This window comes from Macaca thibetana, chromosome 1 (assembly GCF_024542745.1).
Source record: "Macaca thibetana thibetana isolate TM-01 chromosome 1, ASM2454274v1, whole genome shotgun sequence".
Taxonomy (NCBI): Eukaryota; Metazoa; Chordata; class Mammalia; order Primates; family Cercopithecidae; genus Macaca; species Macaca thibetana.
This window is the reverse complement of record NC_065578.1, coordinates 198,196,628-198,220,974: the sequence shown is the minus strand read 5'-3', so window position 1 is coordinate 198,220,974 and position 24,347 is coordinate 198,196,628. Positions and strand designations below refer to the sequence as shown.

The window sequence follows — 24,347 nt, the reverse complement described above, 5'->3', positions numbered from 1 at the left end:
CTGGGTATAAGCCACACCTGGCCAGATCTTACACCTGTTTTGCTAAGGCCCTACCTTTCCAATTCCTTTCAGATAAGCTAAACAGAGAAATGTGGGCCAGATGAGACAGGACAAGTCGCAGAGCTATGGAGATGGCATAGTCCTTTGGTTGATGATTGAGTCCTCCTCTAACCCCCAAAGAAAGCATTTATTTTTTCCTGGGAAAGAAGGAATGAGAAGGGAGTTAGGTGGAGGATTGTTTTATTTAGTAAAATAGCTAGTTTTTTTTTTTTTTGCATGTGAATGAACATCCCACAGGACAAACAAAATTTGAGTTCTTTTTGTTTTGTTTTGTTTTAATGTGGAGTTGTACCCAGGTTTATAAATCGTCAGCTTTCTCTAAATGGCTCTTGCCTTTAAAGTATGAAAACACCATGAATAACATAGATAGATACCATAAATAAATAGTGCATTGTGTCAGAGTTTAGAGTTTGTCATTTGTTAAGTGGTCCTTCTACGGGGAAAGAAAGTCCTCTCTTCTGCTTAGCTGCACCTCTTCATGTGGGGCAGGAAAGCTCTCAGAGCTCAAATCCCTACCTGAGGAGAAAAGAAAAGTGTCAGAGCTGAGGCATGAATCACTGTTGGGCGATTCCACACTGATGATGGCTGTCTCAGAATATGAGGGCAAGAGCACAATTTGAGCAATATAGGGTTGGAAATAATAGAGTGCAACTGACCTGGGTCCCTAAGGTCTCTCCTTTTCCAGGCTAACGTCATGTTTTAACCAAACCTTGCACGTTGAGCTTTCTTTCCTAATGCGCTGAGCTGCACGATGACTTCAGAATAATATTAAGCTTTTGCAAGCCCTTATGCTTAGGTTGAATGTGGGCTAGGTTCACCACAGTGGAACCAGTGGAACCTGGGCGGTGCCAGGATGGACCTTAGGCTAACTCACTGGATGATGCCTCCATCTCTGGGAGGTGAAAGCAGATGGCTAATGGCCCTTCTTGAGGCCCACTTATTACTGTTATTATTATTATTATTATTAGCAGCAACAACATTTCATATTTTATGCATGCTTGAGAATTCCTGGCCCGTTATTTTGTTTTCTCCATAGTTGCAGGTGGCAGAGAAGGGTAGATCACTCCCACATATTCTTACAGTCCTCAAGGTTCCCTGGGCTATTGCCACCTTGCAAGAAATTTCACCTTCATTTTAGAAATTAAGAATGTCAATAGACCCATACATGGTCCTAGTATGTGACAATGCCTTCATGCATTCCCTCCCAGGTGCTGCTCCTCACAGGGGAGGGGATGGTTTAGCAATGGCATATTTAGAATCCAGTTGAACAGTTTATGTGCTCTATCATGGTGGCAGAAATACCACTGACCAGCCCATAGCCTCCATCTTGTGGTCCCCTGGCCAACACTAGAATTTTAGAGGCATAGAAGAGAGATCCTAGGACTAGAGACTACAATCCAAATAGACTAAGTTGGGAAGAATAAATGTTCCCTTTCTCAGCTTGAAGTTGCTAAGGGGAAGCAGTTCTATTGACAACTTGCAGTACGGTATGGCTTCACATAACATAAACAATATGCACCCTTTATTGCTTGCTTTGTTCTTCATGCTACTAACCAGACTCTGTTGGTGTTATTTTTATTTTAGTTTTTATTTGGGGGGTTGCTTTGCATGTCATTCTTCCTCTTGGCTGTTAGTTGCGGGGTTTGAGCCTTTTCCTTTCTGTGATTCAGGTGCCTCACTCTTTCCTTTCCAGGTTCTTCCAGTTCTTTTAACATGTCAAACTCTGGAGATTTGTTCATGAGCGTGCAGTCACTCAATGGGGATTCTTACCAAGGGGCCCAGGTTGGAGCCAACGTGCAATCACAGGTAGGGACCCAGCCAATATGCCGCCAGGTGAATGCCTTAGAGTCCAAGAGCCCTCAGTCATATTGGACTTCCTGCTTCTGTCCAGAGAGAGAGAGAAAGATAGATCAGAACCAAAACCTTACCAACGACCAAACCAAAATCAAGACAACCATTGTCATGGGGAATCTCGTCCACACTTTGTGAATGCATTTGGCTCTGGCTTTTCAGTTGGACCAGGAAGGCAGGAAAAGAACAGTAAGCACAGGGCAAGGTGACCGAGACACATCAGGCAAGTGGAACCAGCATATTCTTTATTCAGCAAAGGGAAAAGGAGGAGGTGTCAGAATGTTATCTCAATTTCCAGGTCTCCCTCTCATGTGTTGGTTTCTCGTGCTCAATATTTACCATATAAAGAGGCAATTAACAAGCAAGCAAATATATTACTATCTGATGTTTTCATTTTAAGCTTTAAAAACACCCAGCCAGGTTGACTAAATTCATTTCTTAGTCATCCTTAAGGTCAAGGGACTTGAGTTCCTGGTGATGAGTAGACGTCCACATTGGGAAGCAAAATCAAGCCATGTGATATCAAATCTTAGTGCTCCATAGTAAGCAGATTTCCTTCATGATATTTCCAGAAGCCATCCTACCAGCTCAGCATGAAACATGATGTGAGAGGGTCAAGTAGTATGCTGTGGGTCAGAATTATTAGGGAAGTTCTGAGCCATGTCAGTCTAGTTTCCCACCCTCCATGTGGAACAAGAAGCATTACAAGCCCAGAACAGACCAACTGGTCAGCGATTCACCCCTTTCTCGAGAAACATTGCCTGGAAACAAGTTTGAAGTGATATGGTCAGGCTTTGGTCAAGTGACTGAACAACTGGCCATCACTTAAGTCCTCAAAAAATACAAGGTCTCAATCAAGTACTGCTCTCTCTGTGAGATGACTGCTCAAACCTCCTCTAAACAGAACCTTTGTTTTTGTAGGATACCCAGCAAAGGAACAGCTATATAGGATGATCTGTAGGGAAGAAAAATGGGGAGAAGAGAAAATTCCTTCATGCTTTCCCCTCCAGCTCCTCCAGCATCCTACTCCCTGCCATCTCACGCAGACTTGTTGAACTAGTTTCAATGTGGGGATCCCAGTTTTCTTTTACCATTTTACTGTCTTGCTTACCGAACTCAGAACTCATTACGGATTGGCATACAGAGGAGGCTAGCCTCCTCCTAATGGACTCTCCCAGGACAACTGTCTCCAAAATGATTGCATTAATATGGCATGCCCAAATGTTGGCCTGCCTGATGATGATCTGGCTCCCTTTTCCTGCGCCTCTCTGACTAATTTTCTCTCTGTTATTGTTCATCTGTTTAGGTGGATACCCTTCGCCATGTTATCAGCCAGACAGGAGGATACAGTGATGGACTCGCAGCCAGTCAGATGTACAGTCCGCAGGGCATCAGTGTAAGAAAACAAGCCCCCCCACCCCCTGCTTTGTTTTTATTCTTTCACTACCAATTATTTCAAAGCCGTAGGGCCCAGAATGCCACTTAGTAGGACTTATCTTAGCTTTACGGTCACCTAGTTTCTTGTTTCTGTATCGGTCATGCCATCGGCAGCATTCTACCCACAAAAAAAGTGGCGATTGGGCAGGCTTCATGCAGGCAGCTGGCGTCTAGGGCTGTCAGACGCAATCAGTGTTTGCATGGCACCTGCGGCCACATGCGTTCAGCTAGGGGAGCTGCTAAACAGGTGACACCTAGTACAACAGTGGTAGGAAATGTGACCACAAGCTGGGGCCTGGGAACCTGGGAAGTGAAACTAGTAGCCAAAATCCATTGCATCCACGTCTGTGGTCTGAAAAAAAGAAATACTTTTTTTTTCATTCTGTCTATGGACAATTAAAAAGAAAATTAACACAGAAGCTGGGTATGTGGAAGGGATGGGGAGGGGTGCAGACCATCTTCTACTTGTTCTTGGGTGCGCTGGCGGCTCCTGACTAGCATGAAAATTCATAGCGACAAGCTATGTCGCACAGAGTGAAATCGATCAGACAGACACAAGGAGAACCGAGTGTAGATTTGGGACAGCAATCCAACTTGATTTCTCAGATCAATCGTCTGCTTTCTCAGCAGCGGTGACAGCAAGCTGGGACAAGAGGGCAGCCTGGAAAAGGAGGCCGTTTTTTAGATCAGGAATGATTCCTGGGCTTTTAGAGGTCACAGAAGGCTTGAGTAGAACTATTGGCCCTTAACTATTGAAGAAAGGTTTGGGTGGTGGGTGGTGATCGTTTTTTATTGTTTGTTTCTGTTGCTATGATTAAAGTAAATGAGGGATCGAAGGAAGAAGAGTTAGGCATGATTTATTAATGTAATCTATACTAATGGAGGTAATAATGTCTGCAGTGAAGGAGGTGATGGCCCCTTCAACTCTGCGTTGGTCAAGTCATACATGATTCTGTCTGGTTTGGGAGGATTAAGAGAATATCAGTTATTTCTCAGATCAGATGAGGAATGGTTGAACACATTAGGAATTCTTACCTCATAAAAGAGAATATTTGGGGGGCGTATATAGTAGTGTAAGGCATGCTAACACTATTAGAGTCATCACGAATGATCTAAAGGGGTTAGGATAGGATAGGACTACTGCGTAGTGCATTCAGAGAAACAGGTTTCACTTCAACATCTGATGGACCTTTCTCACAGTAAGAGTCCTCCGAAGAAGGGATCGGCTGCCTTTAAGAGTTCCCCATCCTTGGAAAATTCAAACATGGCTTGGCTAGCTGTTTGGTAAGGATGTTGCAGAAGGAAGTCAGGCAGCAGATTTTGATGGTCTTGGTAACTTTTAAGGCCACTTACCTTAGGGAGTGTTTGTTGTCTACCATTTTCAGGCAGAATCTTCTCTGAGTTTATACAGTATTTATCAAGTGTTTTCTGGAATGGAAGGAGAGAAGTCAAAGTTAACCCTGTTGAACATACTCCGGACCATCATGTTATTTTCTAGGAAGGATTTTCAGGACAGGGAGATTCTTCCCGTCTTGTGCTTGTTCTAACTACATTAACTACTAGTACTGCATTGACGGCTGACTGACTGGGAAGACTTCTTGGGAAAGTACAAGAAGCCATTGTGGGAAAGTGTATTCTCCAAAAGAATTCCAAATGAATGAAGTTGTTTGGGTATTTGTCTGAGTGCAGGTTTACACACACATACGTTTATGTATTTCCTGAATCTTTTTGGGTTATAAGTTCTTCCAGAGAAAGCTTTGCTCTGTGCATAAGCAGAAGAGAAGAACATGAGGAAAGCACAAAAGTGTAGGAACAAGAATCAGGCCCTACTCAAAAAGGGAACTGAAGGAAGTCCACGTGACTGAGCAGGAAATGGGGCTGACACTTCTGTTATTTGGCATCTTTCTTTCCTAATTGGGCAGCATAGAAGAGAGAGAGCAGCAGTCAGACTCTGGGGAGTGGGAAGGTCAACACTGACCCCTCTGACATCATCTGATGGGCTGGGAATAATTTCTGAAATAGTGTAACCAAACATGTGCAGACAATTATGTCTGATTACATAAGCCCACCACAAAAACTGGGCTTGAAAATGCCACTTGAAAGAGTCTCTCACTTTGCATTAATTTTTTTTTCCGTGAACTGTGGTTATTTTATTTCTGGGTCTTTAATATGCAGGGTAAACGAATCAAAGGCTGATCGTGATATGTTCTTTTGATATCAGTTTTAAATTGTGCCACCTGCAGGAGGCCAAGCTTGTTATAGTGAGATGTATTTTTAGATGGTGGTATTCGATGCTGAGACGTGTGTGTATAGAGCAGGATGATGACTGCCAGCAGGAGAGAGAGAGGAGGGGAGACAAGAAGAGACAAGGACAGGAATGAAAGCTTTGAGCCAAGAAATAAAAATAAACAGTTCCTAACCCCAAAGCTGCAGTGGAATTCCCAGCTGGGCTCTGGATTGTGTTTGATTCAGTGGAGGACATTTTCTGGGCAGCCTTTATCTGCTCCCCTGGCTGGGCTTTCACGGCACCCGTATCTTATCCAAGCAGCATCTATTTTAAGCCCTGTAAAGTTCAGACCACTTGCCTTTGACTGACCACACAGCAATAGGATTGCAAGGTGCAGTGGTAAGAGTCCTGTAAAGGGAGTTGGGAACTGCTAGTCCTAGAGACTCATGTGCCCATGGGCAAATATTGAATCTCTCTTCTAGAAAATGGGGCCAGTAATTCCCACCCTTTATACCTCAAGGACTGGCTTAGGGAGCATGAGAAAATAAGTAAGGAAGGGCTTGGCAAAGCATAAATGTTTCCACATGAATGCAGTATGAAATTTTATAAGCGATAACTTTCTCATTTGACCTTTTTTCTCTTCTGATGTGAGCAGTTTTCTCAGTAGGTAGTTCCTAGTGAGGATAGGTTAGGACACAGTTGTCACTTTTTTTTCTCTTCTGATGGAAAGGTGTGCTTTTGAGATGGATATAGTGTTATGCAAGGCCTAAAGACCCCATTCCTTAGCCATGGTGAGAGTTAAATTATACCTCCTTAAGTACTTTGTGTTCTCGTATGACAACGGGCAATACTTACTAAGCTTAGAGTAGCTCTAAGAAATGGAGGGAGATTATTCCACTTCTCTGTCCATCAGACATACTTAAAGATCACTTAGCTATCACATTCTTTCCTATCCATTCTCACCGCCACCATCCTATTTCTAGAAATAGTTCATTAGCTAGACTATTGCCATAACTTCCTAATCAATGTTGCTGTCTTTAGTTCCTCCTCTCTCCCACACACCCTCTGAATTTTGTCATTCTTTGCTCAGATATCTATTGCCTACCCAAGCAAGCTCAAACCCTGAATACAACATTCAGGGTCTTTTACATCTGGGCCCAGCCTTCCTGTCCTTCTACCTCATCCTGCTATCATCAAAATAAGCTCGGGATGCCATTCAGTATGGACAGCTCACCTTTACCTCATTGCCCATTTTCCCCCTTACATTTACTCATGTATGCCATCTACACAAATGTCCTTTCATTCCTACATCCCCTCTCCATCCTACCCCACTATCCAAATCACACTTACTCTCAAGCCCAGCTTCTCCTTCGTGTCTTTCTTCTTAGTCCTTCTCACCCCTTCTCCCTACTTAATCACAGACACATATTTTCTTTGCACTATACATATGTGCGCAGAAATTACCTCTGTGTCTTTCACTTCTGCCTATGTGTATGGTCCTAAAATGCATGTACTAGTTGCTCAAAACATGTTCGTTGAATGAATAAATCAGGGAGGAGAAGAAATGATGATACTAGATTAAAAATGCATTTTAATGACCAATAGCCACATCTAGTGTATCGGCTGTAAAGTATCTGGTGAGAATTATTGTTTTAAATGCTTATCCACAAATATACTGGCTTTAAGATCCAAAAATATCCTTAAGTCTTTCTTTTTGGAAAAAGTTTTTCAAACTTTCTGGCTGATGCATATTCTCTGAGAATAAGATTCAAATCAACAGTAAGTATATGAATTTATATGATGATGATATTGCAGAGATAATTATCCTCAGCAGTAGAGTCATTCTTATTATGAATTTTATAAAATTTCTTTCACTCCTCCTGTCCTTAAAGAGTCCCCGTGTTTCTATACTAAAAGAATCCCTGTTAAAAAAAAAAAAAGTATATATATACCTGTTTGTAGGACAGCCATGCATGTAGCAGCATAACATTGTTTGTGGGATAGCTGTGCGTGTAGCAACATATCATTGTTGTAATTGGATTCTCATTGTTGTAATTGCCCTGCCTACTAGATGTGGTACTGGAACCTCCAAGGACAACCTGGGGGAAGGTGGAAGCAACTTGAAATTGGGAAACTTAGGTCCTTCTTGTGACTTTTCTTTTAAGGAGTCACTTCACCTGTGTGTTTTTGCTTCATCTGTAGAGTTTATTAGATAAGCAAACTGAAAGCTCTCTTTCAGCTCAGCAGCTCTAGAATTCTACATTTGTGATCTTTGATTGTTACCGTTAGCTCGAGGGACACCAGACTAAACTGTAGATCATCCCTCCAGAAAACTCTTTCATTAGAGTTAGTAACTTCTATTCTTTCTAGCCGACCCCAGTGTTCAAATTGTATCTTGAAACCCAAATGGGAAGGAAGAAGCGCTCTTGTTACACAAACTTTTCTCTTTGAATTCCTTGGATATTCGTGATAGCAGAAAGCATTATTCTTTAGGGTAAAACTTTTTTTTTTTTTTTTTAAGGCAGAGTGTCACTCTGTCACCCAGGCTGGAGTGCAGTGGTGTGATCTCGGCTCACTGCAACCTCTGCCTCCTGGGTTCAAGCGATTCTTGTGCCTCAGCCTCCTGAGTAGCTGGGATTACAGGTGTGCACCACCACGCCCAGCTAATTTTTGTGCTTTTAGTAGAGATAGGATTTCACCATGTTGGCCAGGCTGCTCTCAAACTCCTGACCTCAAGTGATCGTCCTGCCTCAGCCTCTCAAAGTACTGGGATTAGAGGTGTGAGCCACTGCACCCGGCCACTATGTTTAATTGTTTTAAAATGTGGCTTATGGGAATGAATTTACTCCAGCCAGTCTTCGATATAAATAGATACCCCTATGGATTTTTCTTATTCAAAAGGTTTGGTGAAAATGGAAATAAGTGTTAGCACTATCTCTACAAAAGTAACGTGCCATTGACATCAATTTATGGCAGAAAAAAAAATCTCATTAATCTTGCTTTGTAATCATTATAGTAACAGAAAAATAGAGATGAAGCTTTTATCATTGTAAGCTATAATATAGGTGTTTTTGTTTTTTCTTTTCTCCTATGTTAGGTAAGGGGGAGAAAGGAACATTTGCCAAGTAAATAAATAGAATATAAATCATTAGGACAAAAATAGCCTCCTATTTAAATGAACATATTTCAGACATTTGGCTACCACAGGGATACTTAGTAATACTGGCCACATGCCATAATTTTAATTTTTTCTTAACTATTTCTAAGAGACCTCTTTCCACTTAAAGTATATATTAGTAAGATGTTGCCACATGTGGAATTGTAAGGCTAGGAACTGAGGGTAATAATTAAAATTCATATGCAAATCTTTGAAAACTCATGTTAATTATACACAGTTTTAATTCTTCTATTTTACCAAGCTGAATTTGAATTTCAAAGGGATGAAAACATACCCAGATGTGCCCCCCAGTTGGTTGTCTTTGGGTACCTTCTGGTGCTATGACCAGGAACTACTGAACAGCCCCCAGACTGAGGGGTAAAAGAACCAAGGAAAATCGAGAGGTCTGAATGTGGCAGACCAGACTCTTTAGTGTTTGAAGGCAACAGGGATAGAGTAGATTGACAGAAGCTAACAGCCTCACTCTCCTTCACGACAAAACCAATGAGAAACAGAGTAAGTCAGTGCCTTTGCTTCTAATAGGGCCTTTAAACGTAGCACCATAACAAACCTGAGACCAGAAAAGCATTTTATTTCAGCCCACAATGATTGAAGAAACAAAAAATATCCCAGCATTGTGATTTCATGTGTAATCCAATGTTCTTCCCCAGCTGCCAAGTGAAAGCCCTTAAAAGTACAAATGAGGTCAAGTCATTCAATGGCTTATTCATGCATTCATTTATTCATTTGCTTATTCATTCATTCATTCAATCAATCAACATAAGCATCTTTTTTTACCTTGGGGAATGAAGCTACGTCATGGTACATCCAGATCAATTTGGAGAAACTCTGATGTCAGTCAGGGTACATTTTCCCTTTTAGTCTCATTCAGCACTTCGTCTGGGATTGAATTTCCTGTTCCTAGAAGATTAGACCAATGAAACTGACCAACTCTGTAGCCGAAGAGGGGAATTTAGGACCAACCAGCAAAGTTTGAGAAAAGTACCAACCCCAACCAAATAGATATTACCACGGACTTAACAATGTAATAATAAGCATTCTTTTATAGAAACTCCTTCTCTCTTTGTAGAATTGTCACAATGAGTTATGATCTCAAACCTAGTGATATGATCACACTAAACATTATCACATTTAGGCTGTGTGTGTGTGTGTATGTACACGTACATTCCACGTTTGCCTGCGTGACTATGAACAAGTCAGTTTCTCTTGATAGGACTCAGTTTTCTGAATTCTAAAGAGGACAGTTGAGCTGGATTTTGTCTAAGGCATCTTCCAATGTCAGTTCTATTTATAAACAATTACTGTTTTTCCATTCCCAAGAAAATGCAAGATTGTGCTTTGGGGAAGATTCTCCACTGTGAGATGATAGTGTATGCCATGTTCCTTTCACTGGAATTGGTGTTTTATAGCATCCTGCCCAGCCTGGCCCACATTTGGTCTGTAGCCATGCTGTCCTCAGGCTGGGATCTGGTTAGTTGTTGCAGACTCAAGTCGGGCCTTCCTTCTGCTCTGTGAAGAAAAATCACAACCTCAAAGGGATAGTTTGTTTTTATGGTTGCTCCTGAAAGTGGCATGGTCCCTCTAGATGTCAGCAAATATTAAGTAATTAAATGAGCTGAGTTTAATTGTGGGAAACATGAGCATTGATTGAGCATTGATTTCTGAAGATAGTCTTCTTCTTGCTGAATCTAGCCTCACCCCTTCTTGCCTTTTAGGAAAGAGTTCCATGTTCTTAGACAAGCTTGTTTTCAGATAAAATATTAGACTTCCGTCTTTTTTTTTTTTTTTTTTTTTATGAGACGGAGTTTTGCTCTTGTCACCCAGGCTTTAGTGCAATGGCGCGATCTCGGCTCACCGCAACCTCCGCCTCCCGGGTTCAAGCGATTCTCCTGCCTCAGCCTTCCAAGTAGCTGGGATTACAGGCATGTGCCACCATGCCTGGCTAATTTTGTATTTTTGGTAGAGATGAGGTTTCTCCATGTTGGTCAGGCTGGTCTTGAACTCCTGACCTCAGGTGATCCACCCGCCTCGGCCTCCCAAAGTGCTGGGATTACAGGCATGAGCCACCACGCCCGGCAAAATATTAGACTTCTTTCTTAGAAAATCCCTTTGTTTTAAGGTAATTTTTAAAAATCCCAATCTCTGGCTACATTTGAGGAAATTTTTTTTCACGTTTCTAAATATGTTTCCATTTGATAATATTAGTAAATAAAAATACCTTATTCCACGAATGTTTGTTGAGATCCTTCTAATGTCCAGTACCAGGAATACACACATCAATGGGACATGGTTCTTGTACTTCATAAAGTCATAGAAAGCAAAAAGAACTGAGAGTTATCTGGTTCAGTTATCTGATTTTCTGAAAGGGAAGAAATATACCAGCCAGTATAGTCAATATTATTTTCAAAAATTTGGTGAATGGCCATTGTAAGGGGTATTTACACATATATAATCATATTCCTATCAACTATAAATATGTGAATTGCTTATAAGCATGACTGACATTTGCTATTCTTACATAGATTTTGTGAGTGACTAGCAAAAGCTGTACTTTGCTTCTAGAACCATGCTGTCCAAGATAACTTCTTGCACTGATGGAAATGTTCTATTTTAGCACTGTCCAATAAGTTAGCCTTTAGCAAAACATGGCTCTTGAGCACTTGAAATATGGCTAGCTCGTTATCCTCAGCAAACTAACACAGGAACAGAAAACCAACCACCACATGTTCTCGCTTATAGGTAGGATCTGAACAATGAAAACACATGGGCACATGGGGAGAACAACACACACAGGGGCCTGTTGAGGGGAGGGAGAGCATCAAGAAGAATAGCTAATGAATGGGCTTAATACCTAGTTGATGGGTGAAGCAAACCACCATGGCACACATTTACCTATGTAGCAAACCTGTACATCCTGCACATGTACCCCAGAACTTTAAATAAAAGGTTGAAATTAAAAAAAAAAAAAAAAAAAAAGAAGTGTTGGGCATGAGGTCCAAAAGAGAATGGATATCAACTAAGTACTGTTAACATACAAGATATGACAATAAAGAATTAATACTGATTAGCTGCTAGATATAAAGATGCATACATTGTAAACAAGCATGTTTTTCAAAATAAACATCTCGAAACTAAAAAAAAAAAAGAAATATGGTGTTTGAAAAATAAAATAAATTGTTAATTTTATTTAATTTAAGGTAATTTAAATTTTCAGTAGCCACTTTTGGCCAGTGGCTACCATGCTGACTAGTGAAGTTCTAGATTCTCTGCCGGTTATTTGGTAACTGTAACTTGGTAAAGTAAGTTAAAAGAATAAATGTGATGGCGTGCAAAAGTAATATAAATAAAACTAGAAAATATAATTTAAAATTTTAGAATAGCTAGGAACTATGAAAAGCAAAGTAGGAAGAATTTACTAATCAACTACAAAGCATTAGAGGAATCAAATTGGCAGGAGAGTGATAAAATAGCATGTAAATTGTAAAATGAAGGTTAAAATGAAGCCACCAAAGTGGGGTGATGGTGTTAGAGGTGTCACCATGCTGTGAAAATAGAGTAGACTTCCTAACACAAAACATGGAAAAGCATGCTTTCTGCTTAAATCAACCTTTCCAAATATAAATAGAGCTCTTTATTAAAAATTAACTACATATAAGAAGTTAACTCCGGTTGCATAATAATATGCTTCAAACTATGCAATACTATGGAGAAAGATTTAAAATATGAATATAGAAATACCTACATTTGTTATGGGTTTTTTGAAATAATGTTTAAGTGGGTCAGCCACTAATTCATCCAACCTAATAATTCTTCAGGCCCAAGCAGGACATGTCTTTGAACTCATCTTGAACTCTTTCTTTAAGTCTAAACCCTGTGGGGCTTACATAAGATAGAGGCTTTGTTTCAAGTCTTCCAGGTGACCTAAGCTGGCAGCCTCCCTGTTTCTTCCTCCCTGCCCTGCTAGTCTATTCCAAGTGTGGTCTGCAGATCAACAGCATTACCTGGGAGCTTGTGAGCCATGCAGAATCTCAGGCCCCGCCCAGACCTATTAAATCAGATGCTACAATTTAACCAGATCCCCTGGCAATTGTTAAGCACATTAAGTTTGAGAAGTTCTGCTCTAGTGTGTAAAGTCTACATGCTCTCTAGGGCTTACTGAAGAGAAGGAATTACATAGCTTTATTTGCATTAAGGATACCTTTCAAAATGTTTTCAACATTTTATTTAAAAAATTTTCAAACATGGAAAACTGGAAAGAATTTTACAGTGAAATCAGTATTCTTACCACCTAGATTCTATCATTAATATTTAACTCTACTGGCTTCGTCATATTGTCACCCTTTTATCCTTCTGTGCATCCATCAATCCATCTTGATTTTTTCTTTTCATTCATTTCAAAGTAACAGACAACAGTACGTTTTCTCCTAAGTAAATATCCTGGCACATGTATCATTAACTAGAGTTCAATATTTATTTGCAGTTTTTTCCTCTTCTGGAACAAAATTGTACACGATTAAATATGCAAATCATAACTATCTATTCTCTTGAGGTTTTTTGTTTGTTTTGTTTTTTGAGACGGAGTCTCGCTCTGTCGCCCATGCTAGAGTGCAGTGGCACGATCTCAGCTTACTGCCAACTCCACCTCCCAGGTTCACGCCATTCACCTGCCTCAGCCTCCCTAGTAGCTGGAACTACAGGCGCCCATGACCACACCCGGCTAATTTTTTATATTTTTTAGTAGAGATGGGGTTTCACCGTGTTAGCCAGGATGGTCTAGATCTCCTGACCTCGTAATCCACCCACCTTGGCCTCCCAAAGTGCTGGGTCTCTTGAGTTTTAAGAAATGTAATACACTTGTTTATAAATTTCCTACTCTTTGTTTTGTTGTGTCTACCTCATTCCTATAGTTTGCAAAACAAAATAAGAAGGAAATGGAAGGACAGGGCACATAGTTGTCCACAGAATAGTTTGTTCTTTTCCCGGCAGCCAGGGGATCCCTCCCTTCCACCTTCTACCCTCAGTCCCTCATTCTATCTTATAGCCAAGCATTGCTAGAAAGGCCAATTTAAATCAAATGAGATGGTTTATTCTACACTTGTCTCATGTTCTGATATGGTGAGCCTGCCTTTAAAGGCTTGTATTCAACTTATATTCACATTTCAATGAGAAAAGTTTTTGAGATATATAAAAATAGAAACTTTCTAAGAGGTATCAGAAAGTTAAATTACAGTGTGATTACCTCACTATGACATTTTTCCTCTTTTGCCTTTTGCCATTTCTCCCCTTTCTTCTTTCCCTTTATCCAGATAGACCCTTGATCTCCAGTCCTTATGCCAAGTGAAGGGAATTGGCAAGAACCTTATAGTGAAAGAATTTATGTGACCTGGTGATACACATTTTGGAGGCCGAATGATATGGAAATGAACTCTTAAGAACTCAGTTATGACTGTTCTGTTGTGTATCCTCTCAGAGTAGCATATGGAAGGCTTAAGACTAGTTCATTTCTTTATTAAAATTATATTTGGAAAATTATTTAGACAGCTCTTTCCTGGATCTAGGCTACCCTACACCTTTATTGTGTCATATTTGGTTAACCAGCCTAGATAGTGACCCAGTGATCATACATGAGAGCAGGATTTTAGATCAAGTGTCACTTTGTTGAGAAACGTGTGGTGTTCATTATAACAGAAGGCAAAACTGTTCTAGAATCTAGGTGTGAAGTGTCAGTAGAGGTGGATTTTTAAAGTAACTTAAAAGAATAAATGCGGTAGCCTGCAGGGGTGGTATAATAGAAATAAAACTAGAAAATTAAATAGAAAATATAATTTTAAAAATTAGAATAGCAAGGAACTAAGAAAAAGAAAAGTAGGAAGAAAGAATTTACTCATCAACTACAAAGCACGGGAAGAATAAAACTGGCAGGAGAGTGATAACATTGCATGTAAATTATAAAATGAAGGTTAAAAGCAATTAAGGTACACAAGCACTGAAGAGAATAATAAAAACATAAAATAAGCTAGGATGAGTAGTTAAAATAAATAACACCAGCTAAGAAGATACTTACAAAGATTAAAAAACAGATCAAGTAGTAATAAAATAAGGAAGTGGTTTAAGGCAGTAAATTAAAGAACAATTAAAAAAACAATAAGGAGAGAAAATTAACAGGCCAAAATGACACTTAATAATTGTATTAATAGCTAACATTTATTGACTTCTTTCTATGTGGTAGACACTTCGTGTACGTTAACTTATGTAATTCAATTGTATTAAAATAATTAGAAATTTATTTTGGGGGTAAGCACAAAAGAGTTCAGAGAAGGGAAAGCCAGGCATCAGGGCAATAACCGTCCCCTCGCTAAAAAAAAATAAAAATAAATAAAAAATTTTAAAAAACTGAAGGTAAGCAAAATAGATCTGCAGATATCAATTTTCATTCCTTGTCTAATGTGGTGATTTTTGCAGTTGAAAAACACCCAGTACCTGCCCTGGTACTTTTCTTTTACTTCCTTTCTAGATCACAGGTTCCTAAAGTATCTAGCATTATAAAATGTACATTCTCGTTCCCTCTTGTCATAGGTAAGATGGACCTTTGTTAGGGGCAACAAAGTTCTCAATCAGTAGAATCCATAGCCCAGAACCTATGGCAGTGGGCAGGCATCTCATAATCCCACTCATCTTACGTGACCAGGCTCAGGCCTGTCTTCTGGAAGTACTTCCTAGTTCTTCCAGACCGTGCCTATGTACTGCTTAGTACACAGGAGTTGGAATGGGATTTCTTTTCTGACACTTACCTTTCGTTCCTCGCTAGACCATAGAATTCTGAAGGGAAGGATCATAGTTGTATATCCTGTTCCTCAACTCAGGCCTGGTATACAGTAGGTGCTCAATGAATGCTTTTCAAAGTGAGCCTAGTTGAACCTGTTGTCAGTGGGTTTTGTGTGTATGTTTTTTTAACCAGCATTCAGACCGGATTTTCTGCCCGCCTTGAAACCCTGCAAACATGTATTTTGTATTTCTATTATCCACACAATTTCTCCCACGAGAAAATGGCTTTGTGTGTGTGTGTGTGTGTGTGTGTGTGTATGTGTGTGTGTGTGTGTGTGTGTTTTCTGTTTACCATAGCCTGGTACCCATCTTTTACCTCCAACTTATTTATATTGCATACCCTATAATTTTTATGCCAGAAATATTTTATGGGTGTATGTATACTCTGGGATGGGTATATATATGTGTGTGTGTGTGTGTGTGTGTGTGTGTGTGTGTGTATGTATATATTCAGAGCTCAGATGTCTGTTACTGTATTTTCTCTTTTCCTTACTTTCTTTGGGGGCAGGTGTTATCTCAGTGGCCTTGAGCTTGATCCATAATTCATTCATTCATTCATTCACTCATTTGTTTAGTAGACATTTTCTTGGGACTTATTATTACCCAGAATTATGTTGGGCATTAAGGCAAAGAAAATGAAAAGGAGATCTAATACCTGATCTTGAGCAACTCTGTCTTGATCTTGCTGTTTAGCCTATTTCCACTGGCCCTATTTTTCTTTCTTTCTTTCTTTTCTTTCTTTCTTTATTTTGAGACAGTCTCACTCTGTCACCCAGGCTGGAGTGCAGTGGCACAATCTCGGCTCACTGCAACCTCCACTTCCCGGGTTCAAGTGATTCTCACGCCTCAGCCTCCCAAGTAGCTGGGATTACAGGCATGCGCTACCACGCCCAGCTAATTTTCTTTTTTGTTGTTGTTATGAGACAGAGTCTCGCTCTGTCACCCAGGCTGGAGTGCAGTGGCGCAATCTCGGCCCACCACCAGTTCCGCCTCCCGGGTTCACACCATTCTCCTGCCTCAGCCTTCCCAGTAGCTGGGACTACAGGTGCCCGCCGCCACACCCGGCTAATTTCTCGTATTTTTAATAGAGAGGAGGTTTCACTGTGTTAGCCAGGATGGTCTCAATCTCCTGACCTCGTGATCCGCCCGCTTCGGCCTCCCAAAGTGCTGGGATTACAGGCATGAGCCACCACGGCCAGCCTAATTTTTGTATTTTTTAGTAGAGTTGGGGTTTCACCATGTTGGACAGGCTGGTCTCAAACTCCGGACCTCAGGTGATCCAGCCACCTCAGCCTCCCAAAGTGATGGGAGCCACCACACCCGGCCAGCCCTATTTTTCATGGAAAGGAAAAAACAACTGTTAACACTCTTCACAGGTAATTGTTGTATTTTGAAAAGAGTTATGAAATCACTTGCTGACTTTCTCTTCTCTGGGGAAAAGAGTCTTGAGTTCCCTCAGCCTTTCTTCCTAAGACCTGTAGTTGGCTGCAAATTGCATTGGTTGCTCTTCTCTAACGAGCTCTGGAGATTGGCCACAAAGAACAAAGACATAAGTTAGATATGGACTTTTCTTCAGACACTTTGTTTAAATTTTAAATTTTTTTCTGATTGCAAATTAATATTTAATGTAGAAAATTTGGAGAATGCAGGAAAACTACAAAGAAGAAAATTTACTGTTAACTTTGTGCTCATAGCCTTCTAGCACTTTATGTATAAGTGTGTTCTTTATGTGGGTGTAAGAAAGTTACAATTCATTTTACCTACCTATATTACTAAAAATGTGTTATGAATATTTTCCATATCATTAAACATTCTTCTCAAACATAACTTTAAATAACTGCATAGGAAACTGTTATAGGGAAAGTCCACAATATGTTTAATCAATTTATACTATAGAACATTAAGCTATGTTTTGATTTTGGGTTTTGTTTTTTTTTTACTATTATTAATAACATGGTGGTAAGCTTTGTAGTACAGAAAATTTGATGTATGTTTTCTGTTATTTGCTTGGCTAAATCTCTAAAAATGGAATTACTAGATCAAAGGGTATGCATAAGTTTACAGTCTTTGTGATGTATTGTAAACTTTCTTCTAGGAACTTCTATTAATTTATGGTTCTCACTAACAGTTTCTGGTAGTTTCCATTTCCTCACAACCTCAACTGTTTTTCAGTCTTTGTCAATTATCAAATCATTAAATGGCATCTTGTTTTTATTTTAATTTGCATCCCTTGGGTTACTAGTGCGATTGAACATTTTTTATATGTTTATTGGCCTTTTGTATGTATTCTTGAAATGTTCATCTCTTTTCTTATTGATTTCTAAGAACTCTTACACAATAAGGATATTAATCCTTCTACACTAGGCCAGCATTTAGTAAATAGGGGAAATTCTCTTTCTGAGTGGAAGAAGACTCCTGTGGAATAAGGCCCCAAGTCTCATCCTATTTCTGTGTAAAGTTCTTCAGAGTGAAAGCTGGATTGTTACCCTAGGAAAACTAAAGACACATCTGTACGTGATACCGGTATTGATCTTAAAATAGATTAATTAATTAACCCTACAATCTGAACTAGCTTGACATTTTCTATCTTTCTGATCTATGAAAAATCTCAGGTTGTAAAATAGTGCCCAAGAATTTTCTAAAAGAACCTAGAGATATGTTAGTGAAAAGTTTGTGGGGCGATCTGCCCTAGGCTTAGTATGACCCTAAGCCAAATAAATAAGTCCTTGACTGGCTTATAGCCAGGTTGAAGAGATAACAGCCACATCTATTTAAAAAGCTTTCTTATGACCTTAGCTACACTTAGGTCAAGAAAATGGTATTTTGAGTGACTAGATGTTTTATTTTGGATGCTCGATCAGTCTCCTTGTTTCTTTCACTATCTGTAAGATAACACATTCTTCTAGGTTGTTGAACTTTGACATCTCACCATCATCTGCTCTGCCCATCTTATTCCATAGCAGCACATGTACAGAAAAGCGAAAGCAGACTCCTGAGTCCACAGTACAGGTGGAAGATTTATACTGCAGAAATTCTGGGACTCTTTAAAAGGAAAAAATAAAAATTTCAAAAAATCAAACTCCCTTTCAGTTGGATGAGAATTCCAGAATAAAAGAGGGTGTCCCCCAGCATCCCCTGAATATCTCTAGGGTGGTGTCAAGTGAATTCAAAATTCTTGAGCACATAGATTGTTTTCAAGCTCTTGTTTTCATTTCATCAGTAAATAGAATTTTAAAAACAACAATATCCTCCCATCAGTAGATTTGGCACAATGGACACTAGCACCCCGTTCTTGTACATTCTTGTCAACATTTTCTGTCTGCATCCCCCACCCCCAAGCCCGGGCCTGCTTCCCACTATATCCCCCCCAACCCTTCTGTTAGCTGTAATGACCCTGCAAACACTAAATGGCATTTGAGTGCATTAAGCAGCAAACTCTCTAGTGACATAGCAATTATGGCTCTGAAATAGATTTGGTGCGTCACGGAAGATAAGGGTTTTGAAAGTTTCTGTTGTGATTATAGCCTGTAACTCCCACAAATAATAGGCTTCAAAATAAGAGGCTGCCAACGGAGCCTTTGTGGCTTTGTCTCAGTGATGGCACGTAAATTGCTATTAATGTCCTAAGTGTACTTGAATATGCCAGTCTTTGGGATGTGGAGTTGGCTCAGTGTCTCTCTTTACACGGCATGTCATTGTTGGTCTGATAATCTGGGGTAATTGCTGTCTCTTGGATGGTCAGAAAAGTGTAAGGGATTTAGCTTCCTGTGTGATGGTAAATAGCCTCAAGATTTAGCCCACGAAGGCAGGTTCACACATACTGGCTGTGTGTGTATTTCATGTGTAGCCACCATTCACCGTTAAGATGTGTATACAATCTCTGTGTGTACCCTTAGTAAATAATAGCCTTGTCAACAAAGCCAAAGCAAAAATCAAAGGTTATAAAAATGAAATGAAGAATTCAGGGCTGTATATAGTCAGCCAATCAGATAATTTATATTGAGAGTTTAAAAAAGAAAAAGAATACCCTTACTTGAGTTATCTAGGGTGAGCTTTATGAGGAAGCATAACTGCCTTGTCTTACGTAGCTACTCTTTTCTAGCATAAGTAGCATCTGTGTGTCTGTCTATATTCTTTAGGTACTATCAGTACATTCAAAATGTGTATCAGCTCTACGTGAATATAATAAATATAGAAATTATGCATGTTGTCAAATGCTGTTTGTTGATGTGTGGAAGTGTGTTTGTGTTTTGGTTTTTGCAGTTGTGAGGGTAGAGGTTATTTATTCAGATATAAATAGAATTCTCTGCACTAAGACACCTTTGTTAAGCTAAAATCAAGCTGAGCTTACTTTTCTTTGCCAGGAGATCAGGATAGCCTTTGGAAAATTAAATAAAATCAAACTTCAAGCTTTAGCCTCTTGTATGTTCATTTAGCCTAAGGACTCCTTAAGTCTGTAAGACATGAACATGTTATGTTTAACTGTCCTATTTGTACCTTTAACAGAAATGGGAAAGCAACTCAATCCAAAACCTGGAAATGCACACTATCTCCTATACTGTGTGAGTTATGGAGAGGCTCAACTAAAACCACCCCCTGTGTCTCAGATGCCTTCTATGGCAGTATTAATCCTGAAGCTTCACAACAGATTCATTAGAAAAGAATAAAGCTAAGAAGGAGCCAGAGTAGAGCTTGATCTCAGAGTTGATGTATTATACAAGCGCACTTTAATAATGTGGCATTAGGATGTTGGCAAGAGGGCACACTATGATGATGCTACAGTTGATGGAATCTTCTAGTTGGTGACTGAGCACCCCTTAGCAGTTAGGGTGCATGCAAGATAAAATTCAAGGTAGTAACTTGTAATGAGGGAGTTTGTTTTCTTACTGTGTGAACGTGGATCAGATATACCATCTTACTCTTAGGTCTTAGAGCAGAACTCTGCCTTGCCAGTGTAAGTTACGCCATATTCACTGGCAAAATGGTGCCACCCATGGTAGAGCCTCAGAAGCATAGCCCTGGAGGAGCAGAGCTTGTCTTGTTCAAAACCAAATTTGGTGAGGTGGACTGTTGCTGAGTAGCAGGAGATACTAGAATCCCTGGACTTTTCTGAGGCCAGTCTTGTGGTTCCTATGTTCTAGCATCTTAATAAAGAACACAGGGATTCCCAAAGGTAAACTGAAGAGCACGAGTCACCTGCCTTTAGCCGTGAGCATCCCAAGTAGCCGTGCTCTGCATGTGGAGCCCACATATTGTCCCACAGCTCCAGCTTTTGAAAATTGAGATGTCCAAAAAGCAGTAGCAGGCAGTGGATCCTAAGTCTGGCAAATCCTGGGTTCTGAGATCTAGTTTTCTCTCCTGAGAAGTAGGACTAAGAGTTCACACTAGATTTATGAGCCATTATGTATTTGTGATCCAGAGCAAGAGATGTACCTAGAACAATTCCTTATAACTGTGCAGTTATGCTGGGCACCTGCAGCCAAGCCATCCAGTACTCACAGGAATGAGACACCAAGGGAAGGCTTCAAAGGCGTCATTTCTCCATCCATTCCACCAAGTGCTTAACTGAGCAGCTGCTGTGTCAAACATGAGCCTAGTCCTATAATGGCTTGTTGTTGAATGATTTACCATCTCATTGAGGATACATATCAAAGCCCTTCATGTAGCCTGCAAGTCTAAGCATGGCTAAGTCCTCTCCTCTCTGGTCCTATCTTGCTTCACTCACCACTGTGCTCAGCTCTGTTCCGTTCTTTCTGGCCTTCTTTGAATCCCTTGGAGACTCTGGAAAGGCTTCTCTTTGCCCCACTCTTGACTTGTCCGTTTTCTGTTTACCTTCAGGCTGATTTTCCATAAGCCCAAGTGAGGTCCCTCTTTTGTACTGTCTCCTAGCGCTTATTGCCATCTAGCATTTGTATACATTATTTTGATAATATAGCAAATGTCTATTTCCTGCAAAACAGTAAACTCCTTGAGAGCAGAAACGAGATTTTTTTAGCTTATTTTATCAACCACTGTTTACCCAGTATGTAGCACAAGTAGCCACTGAGTATGTATTTACGTAATTAAAAACTAAGTGATTACAGCCAAAAACATATGGTGTGCACTTGGAGATTTTAAATGGTAAATAAAAGTTGCATGTCGTTTTAAATGTCAAAATGAGGGATCAGTAAGTCAGTGATATTAGAGGCTAGAGATGTGGGTGATGTGTGCCTTGAAGAAACCTACAAGAAGGAGGTGACTCTCAAGCTGGGCCTTGAAAGATAATATGAATTCGTAGAGACCAGAGGAGATAGACAGGCAAAGGCAAAAAATCCCCTCTCTTGACGTCTCTGTACAGTAAAGGAAGAATTCTCACTTTGACAACGAAAAATTATTTCTTTGCGGCAGCGTAAACTACAGAAGTCTTTGCAGCAAGGATTTCTATTCTCCACCAGGAATGGCTGATTGCACTGCTAATCTTTCTGAACATAGAAACCTATAAACAAGATCTCAGGGTTCAAGAGGCTTGATGGGAGCCAGACAAGAGAGGTGTGTGGTGGTGTGGCATTGATGTGAAGCCACCAGGGGCTGACCTAGTGGCAGGTGGCAATTAGAGAGGATACTCTAGCAGTCAAAGGACCATGGAAACAGGAATCCTAGAGCCAGCAGCGTGAGGAAATCCAAGCAGAGGATTGGCTTCTGGGAAGTATGATGGCAGGTAGTAGTTGGTGAGCTGAGGTTCCAGAGCAACATTCCAATAACAAGAACAAGTCACTTTCTCCGTCTTTAAGGAACTGTAATAAATAGCAGAAAATTAAGCAAAGCTAGGCATAAGCTTGGTAGAGATGGTCTCAACCACAAGAAAGAAATTCCTGTATGAACATACTGATGCAAAATGTCCAAGTAAGACAAGTGGCGAAATTGATTGTGAGTTACCTATGACACCAAACTAGGCCAGAATAAAATTTTTCTGTCTGAGAACACATGTTATTCCCAGATAGGGTTACCAGATTTATCAAATGGAAACACTGCACGGGATATACTTATAAAATTACAATGTAACAGAACAGGGCATCCATATTTTATCCGGCAATGTCATTCCTAGATCCTAAGAGGGAAGCTGAATCTGAATATGGGTCTCACACTAGAGAGAGAAAAGACAGGGGCTCAAGGACGCAACAGCCCATTAGGAGACTATGTCTGTCTTGCATTTTTCAATTCCCACTGTGCTCAGCGTGGTAACTGGGATGCAGATGCAGTGTGGGTTGTCTCCCTTCTCCTTGTGCCTTTCTGGAGAACACTCCTTGTTAAGACGGTGTGCTAAGCTGTGGGACTGCAACAGTCAGGTTCCGGTGTCTTTCTCAATTGCTTTCTCTAAACGCAAAACAAAATAGTATAACTATTAATTATCGTTGCTTGTTTGGGATAAGCTATGAAGCACCAAATCTCCCTGATGCCAATTTAGTAAGAGAAACGTTCACCGCCTGAATATTAAAGTTACCCAGAAACTTGACGGTGCTTCTGCTCTGTCTTTTGAATATTTGTACACAGCTATTTACATATAGTTGGATTGAATTATGGAGGTCAGGGATCTGATGCCACATGTCTCTCCATGCCCATGTTGGGGGATGGATGTCACAGCGCCACTAAGTGTTTCTTTACTTCGTTCTATGCCTCTCCAAGAAACGTTTATCAAATCGGTGATGTGTCAGGCACTGTGGTGGGCACTTTGGAGTAAAAGATAAATCCCACAGCCTTGCTTTTATGGTCAGGTAGGTGAAACCGACATGTGAAGGAACACACGCAATACAGCAGCACATGTGCTGTGATAGAGGCACATACATAGAACTGGGGGCCTGCGGGGGGAAGAAACAAAAAATATGGCCAGGGGACAGATGGATGTACAAAGATATTCAAATTCAGTCTTACAAAGCAGCCAAGGTGTGAGTGCAATGTAATTGGAGGAGTGAGGGCACGGCATTCAAGGGGAAAGAAGCAGATATGAGATGGCTGCTGTGTCATGGGAATTCATGGGAATGTAAATACTTGTGTTGATATGGGAAGTAAGCAAGATCAAGGCTGTTGCGGACCTGCTGAGGACATTGAACCTCATCTTGAGGCCAATGAGTAGCCTTTGAAGGTTTCAACAGGGAGATGACATGCACAGAATGACACTTTTGAAAGATAGCTCTGGTGGCAGCTAGAGATAGGACTGGAGGAATACCCAGACCGGACCTGGATCTGTTTTCCACTGTAAAATTCCCCAGGAAATTTTGAATCTTTTGACATCCCTACGGGGGCTTTCCAATAGCGTCTTTTCAAAGTGCTCTCTGTGTAATCTTGGGAAAGTGTTAAGCATATCAGGAAGACATATTTCTTCTAGCTTGATAGAAGAATGATGAATCTAGGATGTGACCTCTACTATGTGAGCTGATGCCCCTGATATATAGTGGCTCTGTGTGTGTTTGCATAGAGAGGGAAAGAGGATGCATCCGTGTCTCTTTGTTTTTCTTCCTGGCCGGCCCCAACAGTGACTGGGTGATTGAGGGGCCGGAGCACGTACAGCTCCTCACCCACGCTGAAGGCATCTCTAGTAATGGCATCTGGCCCATATGCAGATCTAGCTCCACTCTGTGCTGACATCAGCCGGTTTGTGGCACCTCAGCGTATTTCTGGGTTGCAAATGAGAGTTTCTTAGTGCCAGGCTTGCTTGGGCTGTCACATCAGGTGATGAATTCTCTGCATCAACGGTGTGCTGCTAAAGTAAGCGCAGAGGAAGAGTGGGAAAAA

The 24,347-nt window shown here is 40.5% G+C and overlaps 2 protein-coding genes across 10 annotated transcripts in view; both read left to right on the top strand.

Annotated features, from left to right (window-relative positions):
• MGST3 (microsomal glutathione S-transferase 3) overlaps positions 1-24,347 on the top strand; it is a 1,219,025-nt gene that overhangs the window by 384,649 nt on the left and 810,029 nt on the right. The gene's annotated exons all lie outside the window — the stretch shown is intronic.
• PBX1 (PBX homeobox 1) overlaps positions 1-24,347 on the top strand; it is a 290,936-nt gene that overhangs the window by 261,594 nt on the left and 4,995 nt on the right. For 5 of the 7 annotated variants that reach the window (XM_050768576.1, XM_050768575.1, XM_050768585.1 and 2 more), the window contains 2 exons: positions 1,754-1,866; positions 3,218-3,307. In XM_050768576.1, coding sequence (XP_050624533.1) covers positions 1,754-1,866; positions 3,218-3,307 — 203 coding nt within the window. Of the gene's footprint in view, positions 1-1,753; positions 1,867-3,217; positions 3,308-24,347 lie in introns of those variants that run through there. The other 2 variants (XM_050768611.1, XM_050768602.1) reach the window with 2 other exon arrangements.